The 25,409-nt window shown below is 45.0% G+C and overlaps 2 protein-coding genes across 4 annotated transcripts; one reads left to right on the top strand and one right to left on the bottom strand.

Annotated features, from left to right (window-relative positions):
- Positions 1-1,531: 1,531 nt before the first annotated feature.
- On the top strand, positions 1,532-20,167 carry stra6 (signaling receptor and transporter of retinol STRA6). Of its 3 annotated transcripts, none has more exons than XM_030365422.1 (18): positions 1,532-1,694; positions 4,204-4,360; positions 6,167-6,233; positions 6,881-6,963; positions 7,136-7,269; positions 7,916-8,082; positions 8,858-8,983; positions 10,719-10,789; positions 11,662-11,741; positions 11,847-11,908; positions 12,139-12,301; positions 12,486-12,561; positions 15,318-15,451; positions 16,022-16,139; positions 16,283-16,384; positions 16,479-16,642; positions 17,312-17,449; positions 19,192-20,167. In XM_030365422.1, exons 2-18 carry the CDS (start codon positions 4,290-4,292, stop codon positions 19,434-19,436), a joined length of 2,001 nt encoding a protein of 666 aa, XP_030221282.1. In that variant the 5' UTR covers positions 1,532-1,694; positions 4,204-4,289; the 3' UTR covers positions 19,437-20,167. The 3 variants fall into 3 exon arrangements, with proteins under 3 accessions (XP_030221282.1, XP_030221281.1, XP_030221283.1); XM_030365421.1 differs by having other exon boundaries at positions 1,532-1,698; XM_030365423.1 differs by lacking the exon at positions 1,532-1,694 and adding an exon at positions 1,723-1,886.
- A 469-nt stretch (positions 20,168-20,636) lies between these two features.
- Positions 20,637-24,539, bottom strand: islr2 (immunoglobulin superfamily containing leucine-rich repeat 2). The gene is made up of 2 exons (XM_030365420.1): positions 24,253-24,539; positions 20,637-23,656 (listed from the first exon to the last, which is right to left on the bottom strand). The coding sequence occupies exon 2, from the start codon at positions 23,645-23,647 to the stop codon at positions 21,500-21,502; it is 2,148 nt and encodes a 715-aa protein (XP_030221280.1). The 5' UTR covers positions 23,648-23,656; positions 24,253-24,539; the 3' UTR covers positions 20,637-21,499.
- Between the last annotated feature and the right edge of the window lie 870 nt (positions 24,540-25,409).

Raw genomic sequence — 25,409 nt, 5'->3', positions numbered from 1 at the left:
TCCCTCCTTCTGTATGTAACCGGTGCTCTAGCTGCTCCTCGTGGCAGTTCTCTCTGTACCGGTGTGTCCAGTGTCCAGCAGTTCTCTCCTTGGGTTCTCCTGATGATAATAGATCTAATTCCCTACGGCTCTACTCTGCTCCAGCTTGACGTTTTCAGACACCGCTGCCATGATTAGTGCACTGATATTCTGTGTACCGAAGAAGCTTCAACTAAAGACATTTCTAAATTCAACCTGCCTTGTTGGCTGAGGCGTGTATTTGAGGCCACTGGCTACTGCTACCAGCGTTTCGTTGTCCGATGCTGTGTGGTTTATAAGATCCCATTATTAGTATTCTTTTCAGCTCAAGTATATTTTTGCACCACAGAGCCCACATTTTTCTTATTGTCTACATATTTTATTATATAAGGTATAGAGGCATTTCTGAAAAGGTGAGATCTCAAGAAGACTACAATGAGCTAAATTTACTGATATCTGTTTCTTCATTACAGGTGTCAGCCAAGGGAATCCATTCTGTCACTTTAACTCAAATTTTGGATCAGATGATTTTGAAAGATTCAGCATATTGGTTCAATTATAATAATTATTCTTTTTGAAATAAATATATATAGTTGAAATGTGTAAGATTGAGCCCCCCCTATCTGTTTGCAGAAGACTTTCAGAATAAAAAAACTAAATAATGGTGTTCTGTCCAATCCTACTGGCTGTGCTACTGTCTGAACTGAACTAGATTAACTAGATTGGCTGGCTGGTGTAAGGGGGAGGGATTTGGGGAATGTCAATAGAACAAACAAAGAAGGTGGGACGGGCTGGCCAGCATTTGTTATTTGTAGAATATATCAGTTAGGATGTGTTTTTATTGATAGCATTATGGAAATCACTGTCGATGAGCATTGACAGATATAGCTGGCTGATTTTAAACTATGAGCTAGTAGAAATGTTACCCATTGTGACTTTAACAAAAACCTAAATATTTGTTTTCTATTTGTTTTTAACTAAATTAATAAATTACTGAAATATAACTACAGCGACACTTTATTGCATCTGAAAGTATGCTTCATAATGAAACATTCCAGACACTTTCGAGTGGATTCAACACATTTAAGATATTGGTTTAGCTGGTTTAAATCCTTTATTTTAAATCAAGAGCTGCTCAATCTAGACAAAAGCATAATATGAACAGAAATATATCCGTTATATGTTCAGGTGCCTAGGTGTAGCAGCCTTCTTCAACCAGGTTCTAGCACAGAACCGTGATGCATTTGTCACCAATAACCAGGGGGGTCTTGAACAAACCTTGGGATCAATACAACAGAGCTCATGATACAGTATATATGGCATACACTAGTTCTACACTCGACTCCAATAAAACACACGCTTACGATAACGTAATAATCGTTAATAGGGAGATAGTCATGTTGTCAGAGACCATTGCTTTATGTTTTTATAGATTTTCTTTGTTTGGCCAAGCCCTCTAAATGTTTACGATGTTGACCTTGTATAGATACAATGAGGTCAAAGTCCTCTCAACTTGTTGCAGAAGGTGTTGAGCTCTGTTTAAAACACTGCAGAGTGGCTCGCCAGTGTTTTCCTTGCAGGCCTATCACAAATTACCGAAGTTGGCAAACCCAACTCCAAAACTCTTCCAGTTCATTTCTACACCAGGCTCATGCTACCCTGAGCAACGTTTGGCAGTAGGTAAGCTCATACAAAACGTAGCTTATGTTTTTAGTAAATAGTTAAGCTATCTGAAATGGGGGGTCCATGAAAACCACACGAGCACTGATATTCACCGGTGTGCTCCTGAGGTGAGGTGTTGCGTACCTCGTGTGCTGCTGGGTGCTCCGCGGCCAGGAGGAGGCCAAGTTTATCAGGGACTGGTCATGGTGAGATCTTCCAGACGCCATGCACACACATTGCTTTGGCTGCACTGAACCATTTTAACAAAGTGATTGAATATGCTAAGGAGAGAAGAATATATGAATACATTTCATTTGAGTTACTCTGGAATAATCGACACCCACCTGCACCCGATGAGAGTCTCAGTTGATGTGGCCGACTTGTTAAGGCAGAGATAGTTCCCGCCATCGTGTGACCCAATGAGGAGGGAACATGTGTTATGATTGGCATTTTGTCAGCAGCCTGGGAATAATCTTTCTTTGTAGGCTGTTTGCTTCTTTACGAAAAATGGATGAAAGTATAAAAAACGAAATTAGCATGTTGGCATTGATCGGATAAATGGCCAAATGTGTCATGCAGAAGACGAATGTGGACTGGGTTATTTTAATCAATTGAATCCGTGCGGGGTGAACACAATTAGAGTCTCCAGCACGGAGGTACAGGCTCCCCACGGACTGAATGATGATGGCGGATATGAAAGTCATTAGGAAGAGCATCAATCTTGACGAAATGGACCTGTGTGAAGTAGTGTGTGTTGGTCGGCTTATTTCGCAAAACAGTGATGGGTTAGTCTGTTTTAGAGGGTTAGAGTGTTTTAATTATCATTCAACAATTGACATCACTCTAAGGCAGTGCATTTCGATCTCAGCCTCCATTAAAATAATAAATAATGAGTAACGTTAACAAATCTCAACGTTTCCTGTCAACAGGCTTGTTAGGACCCCGGGTTTTTAGTAGGTTAACAACACCCACTGCTAAATCAGCAACAAACTGTCCGTTATAATCAAACCGCCGTCCCACTGATGCAATTATAACTCTTCAAAGCATTCTTTGTCCAGTGACCCCTTTATTTTCCTGGCCGCTTTTTTGTGTCGGTCGACATGATTTGTTGGCTTATTATTATTCCGTGGATGTTCTGTTTTCTCAGGAGTTTTAGCGTGGCTTTTTGTTGTTCTTTCAACAACCTTTGACCGTAATCCCGGCATAATGAGTGTATTCTGACAAGCAGGCTGGATTGCAACACAGCCTTAGTCTCGGCACGCTGAACCTGGATGCAGAACTAATCCCTGGTCAGATTAGGTCCTTCTGTTCTGAGGCCGCAGCCAGAAGGCCACTGTGGTGGAGGCGTCTCATCACATGCTTACACCTTGCAGGAAAAATATTCTATGGACATTTAACAGCTCTCCCTAAGTACGGCTTTTTCTCGTATGTTTCTTCGAGCATAGACTAAGTACTCCATGTTAGTCATTGACTCGTGCCCATAATGAGTGGCTGTTAAATAAATGTCACGTTTATTTAGCTCGTATTTGGTGACACGACTCATTCACAACACCCACCATCAGATTTCATCTTTCCTATTTCTTTTCAATAGTCATATGAAAGGGACACACTCTTCATTCACACACAGCTATTCATAACTGGCACATTATAAGAAATGGAGCCATATTTATTTTCCTATTCAAGTCTGCATCTTGTCGCTGTTTTGTCTTGAGCAGACAAAAGTACTGCAGGCTGAACTCTTTATCAGGATGAGGGGGTAGCGTTACACGGCAACAGGGAGAAAGTACATCTGCTGTGGGTTTCCTAGTGGCCACGTTGGATGCATTTGATAGGGGGGGATTTGGCATCCTATTCTGAATGAAGAAACTGAAGACGATGACTAAAAGGAAAAGATGGAGAACTTCCCTTTTACTGACACAGCGAGCTGTGCGGGAAGGGCTTTGCAATGTCCGCCGGCCCTGCTGCCGATGTTAGCCTGTGCTTTATAAAGGTCTTGGCCCCTTAATCGGTGGGTAGGTAATCAAGTACGTTTGGGGTGGATAGAAACCAAAACAGAGCTGCCTGTGGCCTTGCAGATTGGCTGTCCATGACACAGTAATCTCCCCCCCGCCTCACCTTCCTCTTACACACACTCTTCCTCTCAACCGTTTCCCAGTTTTCCACCATGGTAATCCTCATCTGAAGTGTTTGTGTGAGTGGTTGTGGGGGTGTGGGTGTGTGTGTGGGGGTGTGACGGGGGGAGGGGGTTGGGGGGGTGGCTGGCTGGCACCCTGCAGCCAGGACCTGTCACGTCACTCTCAGCTCCACAGTAAGACTTGTTGGTCACCTGAACACAGGCTCGGTGGAAGAGTTACCAGACAGAGAGGGCGGGGGAGAGAGAGAGAGAGAGAGAGAGAGAGAGAGAGAGAGGGAGTGAAAGAGAGGGGAACAAAACAGGGAGTCGGGGACAGCATTGATATTGCCACAGCACTGACTAACTTGGGAGAAACTTTCTCTTTTTGGTCTGCCGGTCTCTCTCCACAGAAGGGCTATCCTATCAGTCCAGCTCTAGACAGCCGGGACGGTGAACCTTAAGGACTCTGGATTTGTCTCAGACGGTCAGCGGCGCTATGGATGAGGATGCTCTGCTCGATTACGAGTACCCGGTGCTGGAGCCCGTACCGCCAAGGGTACAGCTTGAGTAAGTATTAAAAGGGTTAAATGTGTGTAAAGTGTGCTAAATCCATGATGTGTTAAGCACTCCCATCTCTCTCTGACATAGAGTTTCAACTTTGTTTAACCTTTGTAAGAACTTCCCTTTTTTACAGTTTAAACTAAATCACATTCATTGATGCTTTGTATGTGTGTTTTAATCTCTTAAGCTCTTATTGAACCACAACTCTTCGTTTTTACAGTGATATTAGTTGCCTCTGGCACATGGAGCCTATCTGTTGAATAAACATGCTCTAGTCTCTGGTTCAACCTGAGCATTATTATCAGCTGGAATAGCTGCAGTGCTGGCGGCCATTCAGGCAATTCCCTAGTAAAACATCCATGTGAACAAGTTCAACGTGCTTAAAGAACAGTTTGGTAAGGTGGTGGTCCCTTTGCAATGCTCACGATGCAAGATGCATCACAGCATTGTTACAAATCCCCTCCGGAAATATGTTCATAGCAAACCAATTTAGCTTGACTTGACCTGTCTTTATCAAACCTGTATAAACCTGTATAAAGAGTACTGTAGCGCTGTTGCGCTGTCCTCTTAGGTGATCCTCCATCTCGTCCGATGGAGAGGTGTTTCTGGACCATGTGTTCTGCAGGTAACCCATTGAGAATGAGCAGCAAAACAGCTCACAGAGTTCACCCAGTCACAGTCGGGGTCACTTTGGGGCATATAAGGCTTGCATTCATGTCGTTAAGTGTTAATATTTTGCTGCAAAACTCGTCAAATCAAGGTATAACTGAGAAGATACAATGGAAAGTGTTGCTTAGTCAGGGAAAGTCACCATCAATGGGGAACCCAGCTGGACCTGAGGTTAAAACCAGACCTGTGAGCCATGTCGAGCGAATAACACGTTTCATGGCTTCCATTCAATAGTTTCTGCTCATCAATACTCGTATTTGAATTCCTTATTACAGAGGCACTGTTGCGCAGACCGACAGACCACAGGGTAGGGCTTTCATGGGGATTTAGAAAATGGCTTCTGAGGGCTGAACCAACAGAGGAGCGATGGAATTCATTTGTTTATGTTCATGTTAATTTATAGTCAATCATTTGTTTGGTGACTACCTACTAAAAAGGGACATCAAAGGATCATTTCTTCTCACTAAATGTGCTTAGTCTGTAAGCCTGATAATATGTGGCTCCCACTCCAAGCAACCAAACGTCCCGCTGTTCATTGCTTAGACCCGGGGAGTTCAGGGCCTGAAAGCTTTGTGCTTTCAGCTCCCAGATTATACAAATGTGAGTCCCGACAGAGCCTTAAATCTCACAACAGTCTGCTTTGCTTGCGCCGTGTACACTGGCAAATTTTTTGGTGCCCTAAGATAAGATACACAAACAATCCACAATCAGGACAGAGAAGAGACAGCCATCCAGTCATGAAAACACTTTCACTTATTTCCACTGAGTTTGTCGTCCGTTATTGTTAAAGGCCCAAACCGGCCCGACCAGAACTAGCTGTGAAGTCACCCAGTATCTGATGGCGTCGTCTGAATGAATATGCTATCAGAGTTATGTTCATCTCCCCGCCGGCGTCCTCCGGTCCTCAGGTTCCTCAGGCGAACGTGAAACAGAGCTCAGGTGTTTTTGTTGTTCTACCCCGTGACACGGCGTCGACTGCAATTCGTCGACATGCAAATCTCTGGTATGCGATTTCAACGGCCACAAATGGTCTCCTGACGCCGAGGCGTGAGAGGTTTAGCCGAGCTTTAAAGTTTTAAAGTTCCGACAGATTATAACCGTTGTCCGTGTTTCTTTCTTTCCGTCTTTCCTTCTCATTTCAAGAATAATCTCCCCGTGTGACCCCACGGCTGACGACAGACTCTACCACATTTGCATCACTGCTGTGTCTGTGAGTATAAAACATGTATAACATAACGTATATAACATGACACCGCATGGGACTCCAGCGCACCAGGACATCCCTCGTGTGTTGCAGAACAAAGCTAGCAGCAACACTGTCGACACAACTCCACACCCTCCTTCATGTAGGCCTTATTTGTTAGGTACATAACTCTGGCCTTTGCAGGTGGAACACATTGGAGTCGTATTTAACTTTGGATTCCTCTAAGCAGCCCTCGTTGTCCCCAGCGTGGCAGGGCCGGAGACAGCGGTCTAGGGCCTTGTTTCCTCAAAGTCTTGAGGTCATGACCGGTCATGGAACTCCCTTTCAATAGTCCTCCGCCCTGAATGATTAAGCATCCCTCACATTTGACCCCTGGAGCGTCCTAATGAGCGAGGAGGCTACACTGATGGAGGTCTCAAACCCGGGGGGGGGTTTGGTCTCAGGTCAGATGGTCATCAATTGTGGTGTCTGTGTGTGTTTCTGTGTGTTTCTGTGTGTGTGTGTGTGTGTGTGTGTGTGTGTGTGTGTGTGTGTGTGTGTGTGTGTGTGTGTGTGTGTGTGTGTGTGTGTGTGTGTGTGTGTGTGTGTGTGTGTGTGTGTGTGTGTGTGTGTGTGTTGGGGTTTGTGTGTGTGTGTGTGTGCGTGTGTTGTAGCTTGTCGTCATGCTGATCCTGGCCATTCTAGCGAGGCGGACCAAGCTGGCCGACGGACAGAGAGGACTGCCAGGGCTGCTCAGGTGCGTTCCACCTCCTTCCTCTGGAACCAAGTGAAGGATCTCCAAAATGTCTTAGCATATGTTAACAGATGATTGCTCTTCAGTGCGTTGCTTGAGGTTTGATAACGCTCTGTTCCGCAGCTGCTCACACCCCAGCTCTAAATACCTAAACGCCCGCTGCTTGTATCCACAGTCCGGTCAACTTCCTGGACCACACCCAGCACAAGGGCCTGGGCGTGGCGGTGTTCGGCGTGCTCTTCTGTAAACTCTGCGGTCTGGTGGTCTCCCCGAACCCCCTGCCCTTCATCACAGACCCAGAGAACAAACGTAAGCTGGTCGCCTCGCCTCAGTTAACGTTCCTCTCAATCACCGGTCGGCTTCACAGGCCTTTCTTTACATTTTACCTATTTGTTTTCTTCCTGAATATGCATCACATGGAGATTTGTACTTTTTTATTATCGGTTGTTATTTTTCCAAATAACTTCCAACGGCAGCTTGAAGTTCCGATCTCTTCAAATGCCTCGTGTCCGAGAAGTTGATAGTCTGGCATATCTGACACTTTTCTTCAAAATGTATTGCATGAATGTGAACTTCTTTCCCCTTTGAAAAAGCTGGCATTCGTCCAGAAACAAAGCTTTGATTCATAGGACAATGGACTAGATCATGTTCATAACTCTATGTATATAATGACCTTATGCAATAACGTGGCATGATTACATAAGGTTTAAAGAAGTCAGTCTTCTGTGATTCCACTTAATCCCAAATCACTACTATGCTAGCATTGCAGGAAATTCCGTGGCGGTTTGAAAATCCCACACCATTCACCACTTTCTAGTGACCTATGAATCACAAAAAAATCAGGTTTTGTGGACGTCAAAAACCTCATCGCCGGGCCGGGCGGCTCTCCTGTTTGATATCGGAGCCTCCCCTGGCAGTCTTTTGATGTTTTGTCCCCGGCCCTGTGTGCTCACAGAGAACTGGATGATCCTGGCCCTGCTGTACTACCCGGCGCTGTGCTACCCGCTCCTGGCATGTGGGACCTTACATAACAAAGTGGGCTATGTGCTCGGTAGCCTGTTGTCATGGACACACTTTAGCGTCCTGGTGTGGCAGAAAATCGACTGCCCCGCGACACCCCAGGTGAGGACAGGAATGTACACTGGGTGGACGTTGTTGCGGTGAACACGAACGAGGTACAGCCTCTGGTGGGCCGTGTGTCTGAGGTCTGTGGGTGTGCTGGAGACCCACTGGTTACTCAGACTAGAGGGCCTGATCAAAGCCAGGGTCCTGAACGGATCCGGATGGAGCTGTCAGGTTGCATTTGCGATGGCACGGTTAAGGCCTTTAGTCGCCGGTGTCTCCGCTCCCGATGCCTCTCAGGGCCCGGGCAACCGCAGAAAGGACACATTGTGCGGACGGCCTCCACACTGAATGGCCAAGAGCGTCCACATGAATCGGTCTTAGTGTCTGCTCTTGATGAAGAGGCTTTGCCACAGTTAATCAGTTTAGTACCAATCCATTGAAGATGCTCCCGGGCTCTGCATTGTGCGGCTGTCATCACCTCGTGTCTGATTGGCACGGCCACCCGACCGGCCATTCACCTCCGGGTGAAGGGAGCCGACCACACCCTGCATGGTGTGGTGTACTGCTTTGAGTCCCTGTGGGGAATCTATGACTATAGAGAGTCTCAGACCCATGGCACTCATTGAGACGGTTTAAGGATTAGGTAGAAATATGTTAATTTACAAGTGTGGTGCCAATAATGAGTACTTAATACTACTTAATTAAAGCTAAATCATGAAAGATATGTGCCTAATGGCTAATTAAAAACACAGTGAATTCCTTATATTCCCCCCGACCCAAACAAAGCACTCAAAATAGCTCCTTAATGCTAATTCTCTGTTCTACTTTTCAGATCCACAAGTATTACGACCTCTTCGCCAGCCTTCCACAAATAGCCTGCTTGGCATTCCTCAGTTTCCAGTATCCGCTCCTCCTCTTCAAGGGCTTAAAGGGCACAGAGAAGAATAATGGTGGAGAGGTACGTCTGTCCAGGTGAACCCAGTCTGTCCCGAGGGTGAATGGGTTGCCCAAGGAAACACATTTGTTCGTTGTGCGGTCTTGACTATGCAACTGGCTCGCATCGGAATGCCTCTCTTTCCCTTCATTTGTGTTGTTACCTAAATAGCCCCTACTTGTGTAACTTTAAATAGCCCTGACTTAGAAGAAACACTAGTTTCTTGTGATTCTGTACATGTGAGGGACAACCGTAAGCAGCCTAGCAGTCAGGGGGTTTAGGATGGTGGCAGCATGAGTATGGGGAGAGAGTGGGGCTCCCACCACAGCCCGCGTTGGACCTGATCATCGTAAGCAGATTTGATCTAATTCGTTTACGTTATGTTGCTGAGCAGATTATGACAAGGGTGCAGTGTTGGAGGCCAAGGAGGCACAATGCGCTGATTATTCCACTAATCTCCAACCGCGGGGAAACAAAGCAAGGCTGAGGCCTGTGCGTGGAGGCAGGCTCATCAACGACACAGGGTTTAAACGTCCTGCCACCGAGCGATTGGTTCAGATATGCTGGACGACATATTTAGCTGTTTTAAGGCAGCTTGGATTCATATTTACACAGATAACCTAATTATTTTTGTCGTCTTTGGTAATATCCGGGCCGCTTGGTTATATTCAGAGGCGGACAGAGTACACAGCTTCCTTACTTGAGTAAAAGTACAGATACCCCTTGCTAAATTTTACTCAAGTACAAGTAAAAGTACTACAGTCAGATGTCTACTTAAGTAAAAGTACTGAAGTACTTGTTTTTAAAAGTACTTGAGTATCAAGAGTACAAGAGTATGTTTTCTAAATATTGCATTACTACTGCCACAGTGCTTACATTTATGTATAGAAACGTCCTACATGGAGTTATGAAAAATGTTAACACCTTGGAGAATGTAAAAGGAATTGAAAGTAAAATAAAGTAATTTTCATCTTTTTACCATGGCAATAGCACAATAGTATACAGTATAACAGTATACTCAAGAACATAAAAACAATTGCTCAGCTTACATAAATATGCAATATCAGAAAAGAAAATTCAGCTAACAATTCTATGTATGCGTGAGTTTCTCCGTTTTTTTATCAATCAAATCAACAATCGTCTCTCATCTAATTCTGACCATGGAGTTGGCTTTGGCGGAAAGCGAAGGTGATTGCTGATAGGCTGAAGGCTGTCCTAATCAGTTTGAGAGGGAATCACGTTTGAGAGGGAAACAACAAATTGAGGGTTTCCGTGATTTTTCTTTTCTCCTTTTATTTTTCAGAAGGAGTAACGGGTACTCACGGTTATGGATAGAAATGTAACGGAGTAAAGAGTACAATATTTGCCTCTCAAATGTACTTGAGTAAAGTCATGAGTACTCCCAAAAAATGATACTCGAGTAAAGTACAGATCCCTCAAAATTGTACTTAAGTACTGTACTCAAGTAAATGTACTCCGTTACTGTCCGGCTCTGGTTATATTGTTATTGAATGATGATCCACAACTTTAAAATCCACTCTCATGTTTGTTCAATGGGAAAGATTATTTTATAAGGAGTACCGGTAGTTGCAATCTGAAAAAAATAGGAATGCTAATGCACATGATAAGATCGTGTAAAACATTGTTTTGCTAACTGAAGTACGGTTATTAATTTGTGAATGCCATCATAAAATGTGTGACATGCAAGCAAATCTTTATATATTTGGTAGATATTTTTTGATTTCTGCTCCTTCCCTAGGATCTGGACAGCAGCTACTACAGAGACTATGTGAAGAGAATCCTCCAGAAGAAGAAGCCGTCCAGTGTTGGGTGAGAAATTAATGCTACTCTACTGTTAACATGCTACATGGTTATCCAGTTGGTAACCTCGATTTGGCAATATATGTTACTATGTGTGACTGGAAAAAAGTCATTGATCTCACCTTAAATGAAATTATTTTAATTCTCTCTTACTACTAAGGTCAAGTGAATGATTCATATTTGTAATATTGAGTTGCACAGGATTTTTTTTAACATAATGAAGTCTGCTGTGTGTGTGGCAGATCGGTGTGTGTGTGTCTCCCCCACTCATTCAATACAGTAATAACTGTTGATATTCACAATTCACTTGTTTGATTTATATACTGTTCAGCTAAACAGGGACGGCTGGCTGTAAGGTTATTGTTATACTCTGCCTACCGTAGTGGTGCATAGATAGATTGTGAGATAAAGATATGGACATGATAAATAGCTCTTTTGACACATTTGTGATTGGAAGGGACTGTGTGTGTGTGTGTGTGTGTGTGTGTGTGTGTGTGTGTGTGTGTGCGTGTGCGTGTGCGTGTGCGTGTGCGTGCGCGTGTGTCTGTGTGTGTGTGTGTGTGTGTGTGTGTGTGTGTGTGTGTGTGTGTGTGTGTGTGTGTGTGTGTGTGTGTGTGTGAAAATAAAGAACTAGGACGGGCTCCTCACCTGCATGAACCTGCTTAATCAGTTAAAATATAAATATGTTAATAGATCATTTTGGCTAGATGCTAATAACTTGTACGTCTATTGGGACGGTGGGGGTAAATAATGAACCTGTTGATTTTTATGCCGTAGACTTATGTAGGATGTATGATGTGGGAGAGGCCCAAGGTTGGATCCCACTGGCTTCATAAAGGAGTTTAACAGTTTAAAACCTCAAGTCCTTTCTGTGTCTGCAGAGCATCAAGCACAGAGAAGCCCCACCTCCTCCGGAGGATGGAAGAGGCGGTGAAGTCTTACATTTATACACCTGAGGATGGTAAGCATTCAACAGTGATTTGCCTTTTAACCTTTTGTTCTGTCAGATTTCATTTGCATGTTTTCTTTAGTTTTATCTCATAATTTCCAATGTTCTTTGTTCCAGTTTTCCGTTTTCCTATGAAGTTGGCCATATCTGGTGTGGTTTCCTTTATTGCCCTTTACCAGGTAAATATTTCAACACCAACATGCATATCAAACATAATGAGAGAATAAACATGGAAAGCAGCCACATGTTTTTCTTCCATATTCCTTATCATTCCTTACTATTATGACAACTAGGATAGCATTACCTTTAAACAGCAATCTTAGCTATCTCACCGGTGACAGATTTGTGCAAATGCTTTTAATGTTGTTTAAAAAGTATTGCCACATTAAAAATCCCTTCCTGTGAATAGGTTGCCCTGCTACTGGTTTTGGCAGTGGTGCCAGCGCTTCAAATCGCCCGTATGGGTGTCACCGAGGAGATCGCATACCTGCTGGCAGGCTTCAAGATTCACCTGTCCTCGGACAACGCAGAGGTCGTCCGGATCGTGGTGTACTACATCTGGTGTGTGGAAGGTGAGCCCATGTCCCAGGTCACCCTCGGCCCCACCTCCCACCTTAGTCCCCCTGCTGGGATCATAACGGAATCCCTATGATCTTGTTTAGGTCCTGCGGGGGTATACCTTCACACACTAAAAGTTACAAAGTTACACGTCAGTGCTTGAGACTCTCTGCTACAGAATATCCTTGTTCCCTGCAGTGTGCTACGTCTCAGCGCTGACCCTGGTCTGCTTGGTCAACCTCGCAATGCTCATGAGGTCCATGGTCCTGCATCGGTGAGTTCCCCTTTCTTGTGTTACTTTAGTCATCATCATTTTCTTTTCGTGATTTTTTTTTTTATTGTTTTTCTTTTTTTCCTTCTTCAAGCCATGACATGACAACATAGGCAAACAACGCCCACCAAACATTCACATAGAACAAGCAGACAAGAAAATCAAACAAAACAAAACAAGCAGTCATCACCCTGCACCCCTCTGTCGTTTGTTGTTAATGTGCAATAACGGTCCTTGATCTTTAGTGGACATATCCTTAATAACTGGAGCCATAAGTAACACAAGTCAGTACCAATGACAAAAGCCTACCACATTACTTATAAAACAGGTTTCAGCAATAGTAAAAAAAAAAAAAAAAAAAGATAAATAAAATAATAAATCCTTGTATATGTATAAAAAAATAATAATAATAAAAAGGAGAGAATAACCAAATCGATGAAAAAAACTTAAATTAAATACTTCTGCCCATATACATGAAAGATGTACCCATCGCATGGACAATTTAAAGGCACCCAGTGCAACTTTATGTAAACATTCAATGAAAAATAAACATTCAATTTCTAGTCTTTTTTACACGTAGTAAGTTTCAATAACTCCATACCATTACATATCGACATTCAAGGAGCAAAGATAATAATAATAATAATAATAATAAATGAAATTTATATAGCGCTTAATCTGGTACTCTAAGACGCTTTACATATTGGCCTATCAAAACTATGTAAGACAGACTAGGAATAAAAGAAAAACAGAGGTTAAACATGAAGAATAAGGTGGGAGTTAGGTGGGGAAGGCTAGTGTGAAAAGGTATGTTTTGAGGATAGAAAATCGTAAACAACAACAATCGCCGGTGGGGAGAAGCCATTTTTCCATTGACTGGAAGCCTGCTTTATTTATTGTAGGTTACAAAAAATAAAGAAAATGGCGGCATTGTTGTTGTTATCGATTTTGTATCAGTTCTCACCACACAATCGACGTCTCATCTTTGCTGCTTAAATGTCGGTATGTAATGGTATGGAGTTATTGAAACTTACTACGTGTAAAAAAGACTAGAAATTGAATGTTTATTTTTAAGCCTCGAAAGTTGCACTGGGTGCCTTTAAGATATAAATTAGCAAATATGCATAACCATACAAAAGTAGAATCTGTAGAAAAAAATAATAAATAATAAATAAACTGAATAGGTACGCAATTTTTCACAAACACTCAGAATTTGCATCCCTCCACTCACTGTATCATCCGTTTCAGGGGCCTTCTAAGAAGGTTATGTATTTGTCCCACTTCCTAGAATACAGATCTAATATACCAAGTCGTTTGTAAGACATTTTTTCAAATGCTGCAACTTTCACCATTTCTACAACCCATTCTTGCGTTGATGGCACTCCCTCAGTCTTCCATCCCCTGAGAAGAATCTGCCTGCCTATCATAATGCTAGTTTGGACCCAACTTTTAATGTGTTTATCCCCTCCCACTAGAACTGATCGGTCACCTAAAATAAAAAATCTGGGAGTGAATGGAATTTGGGTCCCTCTAATGTCACATATATTACTATAGATCCATGTCCAGAATTGTTGAACCTTGTCACAGGACTACAATACGTGAACTAAATGACCTTCCTCAGATTTACATCACGAACAATTTGATTAGGCTTTAGTCCCAGTCTATACAATCTGGAGGGTGTCCAGTAAAAGCGTTGTATAATCTTAAATTGGATGAGGCGTACCCTCGACACTGTTTTAACATTTTTACAAATCATATCCCATTCCCCGTCATCCAGGGTAATATTCAGATCCTTTTCCCATGTCTTCTTCAGAGCTGATAGAGCACCATTACCTAGCCTCTGCATCAACATGGTGTAATAGACAGATGGCATCTTCCATAACTCTTATGTAACTTATCCAGGAGCACTGCATATTTGGGAGCTGACGAGCTGGATCCAAAGACCACAAACAGATGACGGTTTTGCAGATATCTAAAAAGTCGAGACCTGGGAATTTTAAATTGTTGCACCAAATCGTCAAAAGATTTGAGCACTACTACTATATAGATCCCCTAAAGTTCAAGGGGGATTTACCTATACATCATTTTGGGTTCAGCGAGATACTCGAAGATATATTTAGAAAGGGGTCCAAACTAAACGTCCAAGCTACTTTAGTCCAAATTAATTTTAAGTGAGAGATTACTGGGTGTGTTTTTGCTTCTTTACTCAACTGGACAAACAAGGTTTGCGAGGGTGATAACGGGGCCAGGACAGATTGTTCAGTACAATACCACGGGGGGGGGGGGGGGGGTTGGGGGGGGCTCAGGAGGCATACACCAGTGAGCCAGGTGTCTCAAACTAAAAGCATAGTAGTAAAACAACATATTTGGCAATCCCAATTCTCCTCTACCAGCTGGTCTTTGCAATTTACTATGGTGGAGACGGGCACGTTTACCATTCCAAATAAATGTTTTAGATATCCTGTCAAGTCCTCATCATTTTTAAATGTTCATAATACAAACACTGCTGACATTTTTGATTTGTGTTCAGTTATAACCTGAAACGTTTTGACAATACTGGAGTCGCAGATATCAGAGTTATGAGTGTCCGTCTTTCTCCTGAGATGGGGAATGACGTAGTGGCGAATCCATGAACAATTTTGAAAAAGCATTTTCTGTGCCGCATTGATAACACCGGTAATATGGTAGACCGTCAGTGTAGCACGTGGTTGATTTTGACTGGAGGAGACTGACTGGATGGTGTGCTCCCCTGTCCCCAGGTCCAACCTGAAGGGCTTGTACCGAGGAGACATCTACAGCGTCTACCACTGCCAGAGGAGCGTCAGGCCGTCCCGCCCGGCACTGGTCTGCTGGATGGGCTACACCAGCTTCACGGCCGCCCACCTCTGCTTAGGTAGGGAGCTGGCCCAGAGCTGGCCCGGGACAAGAACAAGAACCATACCTCGCATGAAGCACCATGATGATGGGAACTTTTCATCAATCAACCCTCGATAATTGATATGAATTGTCAAGCCAATCGAAGTTCCAACATGTTATATTTTCTGTCTTTAATAAAATAAGAGAAATGCCCAGTGTATCTTCTTAGAATATGATGACGTACGATGATTATATAATTGCTGAATCCCCCTTAAACATCCTACCTAGTTTGTCAATGACTATTATATAAAGATAATATATAAATTATTAAATACACAGAATCTGTTTCTAGACAAGGTATAACTCCCACCCCTCTCTCTCCCCCCCCTCTCCCCCCCCCTCTCTCCCCCCCCCCCCTCTCTCTCCCCCCCCTCCCCTCTCTCCCTCTCTCCTTCTCTCTCTCTCTCTCTCTCTCTCTCTCTCCTCTCCCTCTCCCTCTCCCTCTCCCTCTCCCTCTCCCTCTCCCTCTCCTCTCTCTCTCTCTCTCTCTCTCTCTCTCTCTCTCTCTCTCTCTCTCTCTCTCTCTCTCTCTCTCTCTCTCTCTCAGGCATGATCATCCAAACCCTGGTGTTCTTCCTCTGCCTGTTGGTTGCAGTCTTCCTCATCATTGTCCCTGTCCTGCATGGAGAGAACCTGATCCTCTTCAAGCTTCTATGGAGCATGTGGTAAGTGATCCTCTCTGAAACGGCATCTACTACTCCTTCATTTACAAATCAATGCACCGCTCTGCACACGGCCTCTGCCTGTGGTCTAGTGAGGGGCTTGTTGCACATGTATTGATCCGTCACCGTGTTCCCATCTCTATCAGGCCTTTCTGGTTGATGCTTCTCCTGGCGGTGCTGATCCAACACATCTCAGCCAGGTGTTTCTTCATCAAGAAAACAGCGGGAACCAGAGACCTCGACAACAGGTAATCACCCACGCTTCTGAGACTGAGACGCCGGCTAGGGCACGTCCTCCGCCATTTTGGTGTGTTCACTTCCTCCGTCTCCCCGGTCACCCAGGGGCGGTCTGTTCCTGATGACCTACCTGCTGTTCCCGGTCAACGTGCTGCTGGGCGTCCTGCTGGGGGTGTGGCGCATGGCCATCACCGCCCTCTTCAACATCGTGCACTTGGGCCGCACGGACATCAGCCTCCTGAACCGCAGCGTGGAGGCCTTTGACCCAGGTGAGCCCCGCCCCCAGGTGGGCCCCGCGCTCTGCTCACACACACACACACACACACACAGATGGTCGGCGACATGCCCCCACTGTGGCGGACCGTCAGGACCACTGTACCGTGAAGGCATCGGTATAGAGCTGTAATTATTCGTCTCATTATTATAGCTTTGTTTCCCTCGTTAAATGTTTTGTTTATCTGTCCTTGGCACAAGCGATTTAAATACAGAACAATTGAAAAGGAGTATGATGTTCACAACACGTACTGTGTATGCTTGAGTTTCTGCTCTTGCCCCGTTCACAACAGCAGCACTAAATTAACATCCACATTCCTCCATCCGTGATTCAAAAATCCCAAAGATGGAGGCCTGAAAAGCCGAGTCATGTAGGAAGCCCAGCGCAGGTCATAGGCTCTGTGTATTCTACGCTTCACAGGGCCCTAAGCACACAACAATTACAGCGATCGGCGCGGGCACCAGACATCTGTTGTGGGACAAGCAGTCGGGTGGAGGAATAGGAAAAAAAGTCCTCGAGTCCATGATTGCGTGGTCATTATTTGAGATTGCCTCACCACTTTTCAGCAGCCCCCTCCCCCCTCCAACAGCAGAGCGACGTGTTTATTGCTTTACCCCCCCCCCCCCCCCCCCCCCGCCTTGTGTGTGTGTGTCTCTCCCCGCAGCCTACCGCTGTTACGCTCATTATCTGAAGATTGAGGTGAGCCAGTCCCACCCGGTGATGAAGGCCTTCTGCGGCCTTCTGCTCCAGGGTGCCGGCCAGGACCCCGACCCCACCCAGAGAGAGCGGGATGCCGAGGAAGGTCCGTAGACCCCCCCCCCCCCCCCCCCCCTCCTCCAGGCAACGCCCCAACGTCTGTCTATTCAATGGAATGGACTTATTTATGGATTTATTCATTGAGATTTTTCTATTGTCTCCCATATATTTTCTGCTTATTCCTGGTCATATGAAATGCTGTTGATAGCTGTATGGGTGCAGGGTGTCACGTAGGGTTCAGGACAGTCTCGTCGGGGTCAGGGTATTCAAAACGTTCCAGGGTCAGCCCCCGATCTCCAAAGTCCACATGAAGGCCTCCTTCAGGAGCCCCCCAGCCCGGACATGCTCCCTAAGGACATGGGTCTGAGTGTCCACGCCACATCAGGTCTTTAGCCTGAGCTAGTAGCGTGTCCGGATGTCCGGGGGTCCGGATGGGCGGATGTCCGGGTGGAGGGGCTTGGAAGGGCTGCTCAAAGGGGGGTGACAGTCGCCAGAGGAATTGAGGACGGAGGCGCCGGCTCCTGGCAGGCCACTAAAAACTAATTGAATCATAATGTTGTGCCTCACGTACAACAGCAATGATAGCTTAGCGGCCCTGATTTAATTTGTCACAGCAAATTGAGTCCTGGTGAGGAATAATTTACAGCAATGGTGTGCCTGCTGCCTCAATCAAACCTGTCATAAACCAATCAGCCATAGCCATGCTTGCTGGAGATATTTACATATTGATATATATATATATATATATATATATATATATATATATATATATATATATATATATATATATATATATATATATATATATTATAATTTTTAAATATATATATATATGTCTGTAAGTGTGTCTATGACTCACTTACATGTAAGGCATTTTCCACTGGTATTCTACCAGTGGCGTACATGATACATACCAGCAAGAGAGTATAACCAATGCAGAGCATATATGTGAATTATTGATTGCAATTAGCAGTAAAATGCATCCTGTTTATTGGCTGTGCAAAACCCTTACTCAATGGCTAATAGCTATGAAGAGTACAGCCAGGATGAGTGTGTGTTCCAAGACAACCGTAGCAATGGATGGAGGAATTATACCATAAAGAGTCATTTTAGACTGGCTGCTTTTACAGATGTACCGCTTTAATTGACTGTTTCATATTCATGCAGCCCAGGGGGGGGGGGGGGGTGTGTTCAGCATGTTAATGTGTGGCTCAATATGCTCCAACCATGCTCAGAAGATTATGATACAATTGCTTTCTATTATTACTGTCTCACTATAGCCGCTGCCCGGGGGCTATCGCCCAAACCGTTTGGTTGCACAAAAGATGACTACCATTACGTTTGCGCGCCGTTGATCAGCTGACATAGTGCCGTTGATTCCCAGCGCAAAGTTGCTGGGTTCGATCCCCAATGTTCGCCGTCTATCTGCAGGCACCATGGAGAAAAAAGCCCACCCTCCCCCGCCACCTGCTCATACTGACTGATGATTGACTCATGCGTCTGGATTCACTGGACGTCCTTCTGGATAACTGCGTCCACTAAACGACTCAGTAACAGTAGTGATAACTAGCGCTGGGTGGGCCTCTCTGTCACGGTGGACAGGTCCTAAGAGTGTGTGTGTGTGTGTGTGTGTGTGTGTGTGTGTGTGTGTGTGTGTGTGTGTGTGTGTGTGTGTGTGTGTGTGTGTGTGTGTGTTTTGTGTGAATGTGTGCGTGTGCGTGTGTGTGTGTGTGCGTGCGTGTGTGCGTGTGCGTGCGTGTGTGCGTGTGCGTGTGTGGTTGTCCCCAGGGATCCAGCTGGTCCAGCAGGAGAAGAAACTGCAGAAGGTGTCTGCGGCCAAGAGGGCCAGGGCTCACTGGCGGCTGCTCTACACGCTGGTCAACAACCCCTCCCTGGTGGGCAGCAGGAAGCACTTCAAGCACCGCGCCGCCGAGGGCTTCCTGAACGGGAGCCTGAAGCCCACCGCTTCCACGAAGGGCAGCAAGAGGGAGGCGGCGACCAAGGAGCCGGCAGTGCCCGCAACCGGGAACTGAGCGTGTCACTTCCCCTTTTCCAGTTCCCTTTTCCTTTGGAGAGTAGAGACTTCATTCGCTAAGGCTTCTTCTTCTTCTTTTTTCAAGGGGTTTATGTCCGTGGATCAAATGGGTGCAGGCTTTATGCATGCATAGATTTCTGATCTATATTTTGCTAAAAAAAAAAAGAAGAGAGAAATAAGTGCACTTATAGCAACGTGCCTCAGGTAGTGCTTTAATGTTTCCAGTTTAATCTTGCGAGGTCTCTGGTCCCACGGTCCGTGTGTCTGACTGTCCGACTGTGTCTTACTCTGTGACTGTCTGACTGTGTGACTGCCGCGTCTCCAGCAGAGCAGAAGACCAGCGTGTGTGTGACGGAATTCTTCCGCAGTCCACGCTATTTGAAAGGATGCATCGTTCTATCTGACCTTGTGCATTTAGTTAGGGGTGTCACCTTTTAAAACATGAACATATCCATTAGTGTGGCTTGAGGTGTATTTTGATCTAATGGTGTATGGATTCCTTAACAAAAGAAAAAGGGGTTAAAATTAGCCTACATCCTTTTCCAGAGCGCAACTGTGATGAGTGACTATTTATAAATTAACAGAATATTATTTTGGGAGACAAATAAATCATTTTCATTGTGTTATTAGAGTAGGCCTCTATTTGTTATTTACATCAAACTTATATTATGTGTAAATTGTATGAAGGCCTACAGTAAAATAATAAATTATTTTTCATGCCCTCCTCTAGACTTGTATTTGTGTTTAATAAATCAAGCGATACATTTAAGCCGATCATTCTGTTAGAACCAGGTCTATTCAATAACGAGCAACGTTTATCCCGGCCCCAGCTTCACATTATTCTACATAACCTTAATCATTAGCCGGACAGAAAGGGTTCACTTTCGTTTTACTAGGCATTGTGTATATTTATCTGTCGAAGCCAAATAAAAGACCTAGAAATTATAATAAAATTAGAAAGCGAAAAGCAGACGAAAGCGTTCCTTTTGCTTGGGCGATTGGACCTATTTAGATTAGGCCTACTAAAGCCAAATCCTTCGTTTCCGCCTTCATATTCTTCATATTCTGCCTTTCTCTCAGATAAAAGATTACCTTTTAAATAGAATTGTTTAAATAGGCCGAACTGTAAAAAGAGTCAGGCCTACCAACGCCTATGTTGTTTCCCTTCCCTTGCACTCAGTTAAATAACACAAAACAATAATTTGTCATGTTTTATTATTTCCACCTACAGAAAATTATATCAAAAATCTTAAAAGGTCAATGGACTTTTTTTGTTACAACATTTCACAAAAACTCACTAATGCATAAAATCACATGTCAGTGAATCCAGATGCTCGGCCGCACCTATTTGCTGATACTTCACCAATATAAACGGCACCGTCGTAAAAAAGAGATAATCCAGTTCAAATGGCTTACATCACAGGTTTGACAATCAGGTCTACAGTCCTAGACTACACTAATTAAAACCACACATGGAAACATGCCATTGACACGTCGCCACAAGAGAAAGGACACAGGGTTTAGAAATAATGTACAAATGTATAGAATAGTTGGAGCACCGGTTAAGTAAGAGGTTAAAGTCAACATCTTAAAGCTGCACGTTACACTGAACATTTTCGGGATAATACCTGGGATTTAATAAGAACATCACATGCCTGAACTATAACTGGTTTTCCTTTTGGACAGAACAAAGGAGCCGACAGCAGCCGCGCCTGACGCGCCACGAGCGCACTGACGACGCGCCAGGACGCACTGACGACGCGCGGGCGGACGGACCACAAAACACGTGAAATGTGTCTGTAAAACACAATGCGGCTGTGCCTTTTCCTTTCTGATGTCTTGTAATTAACACATGTGCTTATGTCATGATTTACGAATGTTACACCAATGAATCCCGTCTCCTATCCCGGTAGGTCTACTTTGAGGTAAATTAAACAAGGCTATAGCCATCTTTCCAGGGCTTTGATAGATATTACGTAAAGTAATGGTACACTTGGCTTCCATAAATGTGCGATATCTAAAAGTGATAGTTTTACATTTCACCAGTGACGGGACACGGGTTCAGCGACTCGGCTGCTTGTAGTTACCGTTGATCTCCTCGGAGATGTTGACCGCCTCGGCGCCGAGCGGCAGTCTGTCGCTGTACTCCGAGCCCATCTCAAACTCCTCCGGGTTCGTTTTGGATGAGGAGCCAGGGATGGATTCCGTGGCCGCCACGCTTCCCTCAAGCTCCCCCTCTCCGTCGATGTCTTCTCCGTCCGCCTCTCCCTCTCCCTCTCCCAGCTCGCTGGGGTCCAGGTTTTTCTCGGACTCCACAAAAGAGGCCCGAGGATCAAAGTCCCCCGCTATCTGTTTCTCCATCTGATCTGGATTCTGAGCCTTCATGATTAACTTGTACGTCTTCCCTTGATACTTGTATAATAAATGGCAGCAGGTGGCTCCCAGCAAGGGAACGGTGGCCAAAGCCAACAGGAAAGTGCTGACGATCACGATAATCAGCAGAGATGGGATTTTCTTCCTCGTGGTGAAGACAACTTGAACTTGACAGTCCTGGCCTCCATAGGTGAGACAGAGAGTGTAATTGGTACCAGGTTGCAAACCATGGAAACGATAGGCATTAACGCCCTCCTCTATTTTGGACCATTGAACCATTGAGTGTCCGTTGCCAGATTTCACACAAAGGTACAACATGTCGAGAGGTGCCTTTTGTGCTGCCGTTTGGAAAAGGCTGAATATTTCTTTATTGACAGTTTCCAGGTTTTGCGTTTGACTGAGGTGTAGGTTGGACTTGCTGCTTGGCAGCTGAAGAGGGTTGAGCTGTACTTTGGCCTCCGTCTCAGAAACCTCCAAGGCAATAACGCCAAAATCAAACGTATACTGCTTGAGGTCGTCCAGGCTGAGGTTGAAGGCATGGTTGGAGATGTATTCACTGCCATCGTTTACTCCACACTTGCCGGCAAACGTCAGCTGCTTTCCGTTGCCGACCACATGGTCCGTTGCACCATGTTTCCCTGAGGTTCCCGTTGGAGAAACGTTGGCCTTGCCTTCAGATTTCGGCCAGTTGATCACGTTGTTTCCGGACTCTTTAGGGCGTGATGGCTTGGCCATGGTGGCGGTTTTCGGCCCTGCCGTCTCGTGGACGGAGTTCATGGTGTGCTTTTGTGTTCCAGTCAGAGCGAGCTTCACGCTGCTTTCAGCCCTCCCTAGCTCGTTGGCTGCTGAGCAGCTGTAGTTCCCATCCTCTTTCTTGCTCATACTGGGGATGATAAGGGTGCCATTTTGAAAGACGTGGAAGCGAGACCTGGTGGCTTGTTCATTGATGGGCTGGTCGCTCTCCTCCCCGGCAGAGGGGATGGTGAACTCAAACTTGGGGCTTCCAGCGTTGACCTCCCAGGTGACCTCAGGTTTGGGGTTCCCCTTGGCCTCACAGTTCAGGACGACCATCACGCCTTCGTAGATCTGAGTGGTCTCCAGGTTGGGCTGGTAGCTGAGGACGGCGGTGGGGGGCTTACAGTCCAGTTTGGGCATATTGGACACCATGATCCCCTTCAGGTCCTCAGGCGCCCCACACAAGATCAGTTTCTGGTCGGGGACGGATATCTTGGTGTTGGCCAGCCAGTCTCTAACCCATTCCAGGCGACAGGAGCAGGTGAAGGGGTTGTCGAAGATCTGGAGGTGGGACATGGGGGTGAGGCCGCTGAAGGTGTCCTCCACGATGCTGGTGAGCTTGTTGTGGTTGATGCGCAGGGACCGCAGCTCCTTGAGCGTGGAGAAGGCGTCCTTTGGCAGGTGAGTCATCTCGTTGTTGTTCATCTTCAGGAGCTGCAGGCCTGTGAGGTTCTGCAGATCACCCCATGGAAAGTTGACTATTTTGTTATGGCTGACATCTAGGTTACGCAGCTGCACCAGAGGGGCCAAGGTGTTGGTCTCTATGGTGACGATCTCGTTATGGGCCAGCCACAGGGACGTGACCTGGGTGACATTCACAAAGCTTTTTGCCTTCAGCAGTTTGATCTTGTTGGCGGAGAGGCTGAGGGTGGTCGTGTTGGGAGGCAGTCCGACCGGTACCAGTAGTAGGTCTTTGTACGCACAATCCGCAAACTGCAGGTTCCCGAATTTATCCACGCACGTACACAGTTCTGGACAAGCCCTCGCCGAGCCAACCAGTGTCGTCCACAGAGCCACGAGCTGCAGGAGCCTCAACGCCATTTTCACCACCTGTAAATAGGACATGTCTAGATTTAAGAACATGTGCAGCCAAGGTGGGAGACCAATATGCTTCAAATGCAATGTGGACCGTGCAGTGTAGAAAGCACCCTTTGTGAACCCTCATGAATAAATCACATTTCTGCAGGGAGAAATAACCCACTGGACATAATAGAAGGGGTGTGTCAAAGTTTATAACTGATTAAAATACGTTTTCAGACAATAATGACAAATGCATCGGACAGACTTCAATGTCAAATACTACTGTCGACGTCAGCACAAAACTGAATCTATATGGCCACCGAACAAAGCAAAGGTTTTTGGTTTCACTACAATTAGGCGCACAAATCAAGGATACAGACAACACCCAGTGTCAGGAAGCGGTTGTGCTCCAAAGTGATCTGAAAGTGATCCGAAAAGATACGGACCTGTCCGCCGGTGAAGCGGGTGCACGTCGAGCATCATATGCATTCGAAAATGCTCCGTGTTGCCATCATTTAAAATACAAACACAGAGACATTTCATGCCTGCTAAGAAAAAGGGGATAGGACTACTTCATAGTAATTCCGACTGATATGTCACTGCGGTAACTTAGTGAATCGTCTTACCTGATGTACTTCAGTTCCAGCGTCTAAAAGCACACTGTGGAAGTTAAAGTAGGTCTTTATTACAATAACTTTAATGGTTGTAAAACACCGTATCCTCGGATTTGATAGGTCCTATTGAATTACTTTTGAAGACCACGGTAGTATGCATAAAAGGCGCTTGAAGAAACATTTTCCTCCCGGTGATGCGCGGTCGGACGCCTCTTCTCCTCTCTGCAGAGTCAGCTCCACTGCGCGCTCCCGCCACCGCGCAGGAAGAGAGGATATCGTGAACGCGCAGCCTCTCCCACCCTTCATCCTCAGTATTAAAGATACAGAAGCTCCGGATAACCCACCCTCAAAGAAAATTCATAATTCAGACGTTTGTTTAATGTATTCACCGATCACCCAAGTCTAATCTTTGACCTCATTTGGTTTGGAAATCCAATGTTCATACAACACAATCAAACAGACGTTAATGTGCGCTACTTTAAATATGTGAATGGTTTCAAAGATGGGCATCTGTTGTAGTTGTCGGTTCAGCGTTATTTGGACACCCTCCAACAAAAAAATAAAGTAGGAAGTGAAAGCTTGATTGAGTATTTCAAACACTCAAATGGTCCATATGATGAAAACCTATAGGCCTAAAAAACATTTTTGTCACGCGATATTAAAACAATTCTCAGATGCCACATTTTAAATCAATAAAAATCTGAAGAATCATCTGGTCTAGTTAGTGAAAAACATTTCCTACTTGTTTTTGATGTGGCGGTTTCGTTGGCTACCAATACAACAATAGTTTAACTTTAAAATAAATGCCAGTCAAAATGATGATATGGTCATCCAAGTAGACTTCATGATTATTCATGAAAACCAATTGAAGCCCGCATCCCTGAAAGTGTCTTTCTAAACGCAATCCTAATATTCTGTATGTCTCTACTGCCATCCTCTGGTAGACAAACGTGCATCTTTCTTTCGTTTTGTCTCTATTGAGTTCTTGTAAAGGCATTTTAAGGTAAAGAAAAGCACTCTTACGTCCCCTAGTGCTCTCATCCGGACATTACAGGCGATGAAGCATTTGGCGATATCAATAGATGCACCGGTCAATAGATGCAAACTAGATACAAGGTAAACCTGAAAATTATAATAGGGGTAAGACAACCAGAAAACCCAATTAACTG

Source organism: Gadus morhua, chromosome 9 (assembly GCF_902167405.1).
Source record: "Gadus morhua chromosome 9, gadMor3.0, whole genome shotgun sequence".
NCBI lineage: Eukaryota > Metazoa > Chordata > Actinopteri > Gadiformes > Gadidae > Gadus > Gadus morhua.
This window is presented reverse-complemented; position numbering and strand designations above follow the sequence as displayed.